Raw genomic sequence first — 5,488 nt, forward strand, 5'->3', positions numbered from 1 at the left:
CCTCATGTAATAAACAAAGAAGAATCACAAGGTGTTTATGATGACTCCACTTATGTGCCAGGTTTATGACGAAAGCACAGTGCTCTATGTAAACATAATGAATGGAGAGTTGTTTCATAAAGTCTTCTTCATAGTAACAGCTTCACTGCTTCTATGAATTAACCAATTGCCTCTAAACAGACCACAGTCTTTCTCTTTCTGCAGCCTGAAGGAATAATGTTCATGAACTTAAGTCACATTTCGACATTTCTTACTGTTTTGCACGCTGCTACAGAAAGACACACGTTTCCTGTTACAGAGATAAACACATCCTTACTGGACTTATCATAAAGGCATTACAGCAGGCAATACAGATGTTAACCATCCATTGTGACAAAAGGCTACTACATTATAAACAGTTGTAATAATAAGTTAACTGAATAATATTCACATTATCAGGACAATTTAAGTCATAATGCACTATGTTTGCATCATATAGCATACCTGGATTATGTGTTCTTCTGTTAAAAAACACAATCATGAAACTCTGCTTTAACGTTTGGTAGTTGAAACTGTAACAGTGCATGTTTTAAGATGTGCATGTTTTGCATGTAAACATCTTGATACTGTAATAGGCCAGCTGTTGGGACATTTAGTTAATACAAAATATATTTCCTAGTGCATGATATCAGTCTTCTCATCCAACTCTTGGAAGGACAATGTTGTTTTCTAAGAACATGTATACCTATTTGTCACCCCAATGCATGCATGATGTCAAGGTTTACAAGTATGACGTTGAGTTTTACAAAGGGCCCTCGAAGGCACCATTATGTTTTTGCAGAGCTTTCCAGTGAACAGTTAATGTCTCTGGTGGCCGTCCTTTTTCCTTCTCCTCCCACACAGCCACACAGCCACACCAGTAAACACACATTACTGTACAGTGAGTGAGTAGCTGTCCGTCCGTGTTAGGGCTCTTACAGGGACACAACGAAAGAGAGATGGCTCAAACCGACAGCCAAAGTTCAACTTTCCCCGAGATAGTGGAGTTAAACGTGGGTGGGCAGGTGTATGTGACCCGGCTTGAAACTCTCACTGCGGTCCCCAACTCTCTGCTGTGGACCAAGTTCACCCAGAGCTCCCCGGGAGACCTGCCTAAAGACGGAAAGGGCCGCTTCTTCTTCGACCGGGACGGCTTTCTCTTCCGCTACATTTTGGACTACATGCGGGACTCTGAGCTTTTCTTGCCCGAATTTTTCAAAGAGAGGAGACGACTGCAAAAAGAAGCGGAATTCTTCCAGTTACCAGAGCTGTCGAAGCGACTGGCATCGGGCAGCAAAGACAGCTTGTTCACGGAGGACAGTGGGGAGCCGGAGGAGGCTGAGCTCAGCTCCCCGGTCACCTCCTCCTCCTCCTCCTCGGGCACTACGCTGCGCTCTCCTGGGGCCAGCGCCGGCTACATCACCATTGGGTACAGAGGCAGCTACACTATCGGGAGGGACATCCAGGCAGACGCTAAGTTCCGCAGGGTTGCCAGAATTACCGTGTGCAGCAAGATATCTCTGGCTAAAGAGGTTTTTGGAGAAACCTTGAATGAGAGCCGCGACCCGGACCGCCCTGCTGACAAATACACCGCCAGGTATTACCTCAAGTATAACTTTCTGGAGCAGGCGTTTGACCGGCTGGCAGAGGCTGGTTTCCACATGGTGGCCTGTAACTCCACCGGGACCTGCTCATACGGCAGCAACGACCCGGGGGAAGACAAACTGTGGACTAGTTACACCGAGTATGTTTTCTCCCGATGAAGTGACTGAAGACTGATGTCTGGTACATTCCTGCTCACGATCTCAGTTAACAATTGGAGCAATATTAGTTACAATAGTTATTTCTTTAACGTTTCATTAACATTCCAAATTGGCTCTTCCAGCGTTCATTGTCTTGTGTTTTTGTAACTATCTGCTCTGTGAACCAGCCCGAGTTAAACTTTTCTGCTATTTTGTCCTCTGTTCTGCAAGAGGAGCACACTCCACTATGAAACCTAAATGTCATTGCTAAGTGAGGAGTAAAAGGCAAACCTACTTTTATATGTCATTAACTGGTCGAGTTGGCCTATTAGCCTTTTTGGCTTTCACAGAGACTGCTTTGTTCTTATCTAATGACATGTTTACTCAAGGTGGCAGAAATGTAAGAAGCTGGTTTCTTTTGATCCCCACTGAACTATACTTGCATTGTCAGTAGTGGAGAGGCCGTTGGAACACCAAACACTAGGAATGTTCTGTAAATAGCCTAATGTTTAACTAAATTCGGGAGTCTTTAATGTTGGGATTGATGGATAAGAACAAAATGTGCTTCTTTGATATTCTACCTTAACATACTATATTACTTTTTTTGTATTATCAACCACACTTGTGGTATCACTGTTTTCAAGATGCTACAGTTATGTTACATCTATGAGCTGTTGTCATCGTTTTTCTTTCTAGGTATAAAGCTATAGCAAATAAAGTGTGACATCGTAAAAGTATTCATCCCCTTGAATTCACTGTGTATTTGATTTGTCTGAATACATTTTTTTTTTCTTCTTATCAGGTCACCAATTTTGTTGGTGCTTTCACTATGAAAAGCATTTTAGAAGTTGATGAGATTAGAAAATTGTATTTGGACATTGTGATCATGGGATTTCCCTCCAACATTCATTACATTACATTTTATTTAGCTGATACTTTTATCCAAAGCGATTTACAATAAGTACAAGAACCATAAAGATTCAAAGTCGGAACAACAAAGAAAGTGCAGATATATTCACTTCAAACAAGATCATACCATAGTAAATGCTGGTGAATTAGTTACAAGATATAGACGTTAAGAACCAAACCACGGGAAACGATGACGAACTGACAAAGAGCACAAGGGAAAGCAAGACTAAATACACACAAGGGTAATCACAAAACAAGACACAGCTGGGTAGGAGAAGTGAAACGGGCAGCAGGTGAACACAATAAGACAGGAGGGAAACTAAAGACAGGAAGTAAAACTAGACAAGACACAAGAGGTAATACAAAAATAAATAAACAGACTGTGACACAAATCCACCCCAACCTCAGTAGACTATATTGGCACAAAATAGTAATTTCATTTAATTTGTTCTGAATTAAATCAGATTGTATTGTTTTTAACATTAGATGTCAACAACACATAATGAATTCAGAGGTCACTGAATTAAGAAGAGAGAGAGTTTTAACAGAAGAACACGAAATCCAGGTATGCTATGACACATTGTCCTGATAATGTGCAACTTGTTGTAACTGTTACAGTGTAGATAGTACATTTGATCAAACTCAGTTTGCTGTCAAGTCATGTGTTTCCTAGTAAAGACTGAAGTCATGCTACTAGAATACACAAATGATGGACCTTTCTCTTTTACATGAAAACTCAATTGTGCTGATTACTGCTTATTACAAATTATTTAAACTAAATTTAGGAAGAGTGAACTTGTATTTACCCTCATATAGGTTGAAATGAATATACAACTTTTACAAATTCCTGTCAAATCAGTTTCAGCTAAATTGCCTCTCCTTATACTTTAGCATGATTTATGTCCAGTCCAAGATAAAAGCCAACAAATTGTAGCCAAAATAAAAACTTGGTAGCCGATCTGGCAGAGCATAGCAGAGTGTCTCTGTGCGACACAGAAGAGCTCTGTTATCTCCCCCGAGCAGGATGGGAAGGAGGAGGAGGGGGAGAGGGGATTTGTCTTTGGCTGACAAGTACAGTAATCAAATGTCTGTTCTCTCATGGGTTCCTGGGGCACAAATCCAAATTATCCAAGGATCAAGTCTAATGAAAAAGGACTTTGTGTGGGCTGTGTAAGGCAGTACTTGAACAAATGTGTAAAAATAAGCCAAGTTCAGAAAGATGAAAAATATGGCCTGTTTTGATTGATTTGTTCCTTACGTAACTCTATATGCAAACAAAATCATATAAAAATATACACAGCCACAGCCACAGCCACTGAAATTCGCACATACACACACTCCCACACACACTTCTGCCACCAATGAGCTTTTGTAAGAGCTTCAAAGATAGACATGTCAACACAAGAGACCTCATATCTGCTGTCAGCTGTAGCTGCCATCTGGACAGGAAAAAGGAAGGATCGACCGCAACTCTTCCTCTAGTGCGATCTCCAGAAACAGGTCACAATACTGCTCCGCTGTCTTCGACAAAAACACAGCAACTGGGGCTCATAAAGTCAGACACATTGGTCTTAACTGTATGTCTTACTTTGAATGATTTAGGAGAAAACAATAATGGATGAATGCTTTAAATTGCTGAGTGGCAATGACACCCTATGAAATGTTATGATTAAATTATCAGAGTAGGGTAGCGTAGAATCCAACAATTTCCATGTGCAGCCATCACTACTGCAATGTCTGAGCCAAATGACTACCTACCTTCATGTACATTTTGATTATATAACTAGAGTGAATATGTCAATGTTTCTCAATATTGTAGTGAACCAGCACCCTTAAGGCAATGAATTTCACATGTTTTACTTTATGGTAAAATGTTTACTACATCATATGCAGAAAACAAATCTTATAGCACAACAGGCCATTCTTTACCTGCATATTACACGGCTTATGCAGCTTGAGTATAACCCATATAAATCAATTGTATCCCTGTTATTTTACATTAAATCACATGGACATTTATCAACTTGAATATTCTCAAAGTTTCGCAAAACAGATAAGACACATACAACACTTCCTTAAATGTATTTTTTGTTAGTTGCTCTAATCACTGACTGTTGTATTATAATACTGACCTTGTGTGTGGTGTGTATTGTGTGTGTGTCCTTGATAAAAACACCCCCGAAACACATTTCACTTTATGTATGCTACTTCTTTGCTGTAAACCAAGCACACACACACACACACACACACACACACACACACACACACACACACACACACACACACACACACACACACACACACACACACACACACACACACACACACACACACACACACACACACACACACACACACACACACACACACACACACACACACACACACACACACACACACACACACACACACACACACACACACACACACACACACAGAGATAAAAGAACACACAGCGTGCAGGATGGAGACAGATAAAGAGAGCCACATTAGCCAATTTGCAGAGTTGGAGATAACACAGCTTTCTTCATATCAGCCTCTATGTGTTAAATCTATCACATTTTCTCTCGCAGTATCTGCCTTCAGCTCACTGCAACCTACATGTCTTATTTTTTTGTATTCTAATATAGACACATTACACTGTTCACAAAGAGAACAACACATGAATAATTAATGAATTCGATGTGTTTCTCTCTGTTTAAGTGTGAGAGCTGAAAATACAATAGTTTGGCCTTTGGCTAAAGATAAGAACATTCTGCCTCATTTTACATTTTATCTGAAATGTCCTATTTACAGCAGAGCTCTTTCAAAGCCAATGG

General features: G+C 40.3%; 1 protein-coding gene across 1 annotated transcript; it reads left to right on the forward strand.

Annotated features, from left to right (window-relative positions):
• Positions 1-847: 847 nt before the first annotated feature.
• LOC117471710 (BTB/POZ domain-containing protein KCTD12-like) lies at positions 848-2,511 on the forward strand. The gene has a single exon (XM_034116903.1). It carries the CDS (start codon positions 978-980, stop codon positions 1,779-1,781), a length of 804 nt encoding a protein of 267 aa, XP_033972794.1. The 5' UTR covers positions 848-977; the 3' UTR covers positions 1,782-2,511.
• Positions 2,512-5,488: the final 2,977 nt, after the last annotated feature.

Source organism: Trematomus bernacchii, unplaced genomic scaffold (assembly GCF_902827165.1).
Source record: "Trematomus bernacchii unplaced genomic scaffold, fTreBer1.1, whole genome shotgun sequence".
Taxonomy (NCBI): Eukaryota; Metazoa; Chordata; class Actinopteri; order Perciformes; family Nototheniidae; genus Trematomus; species Trematomus bernacchii.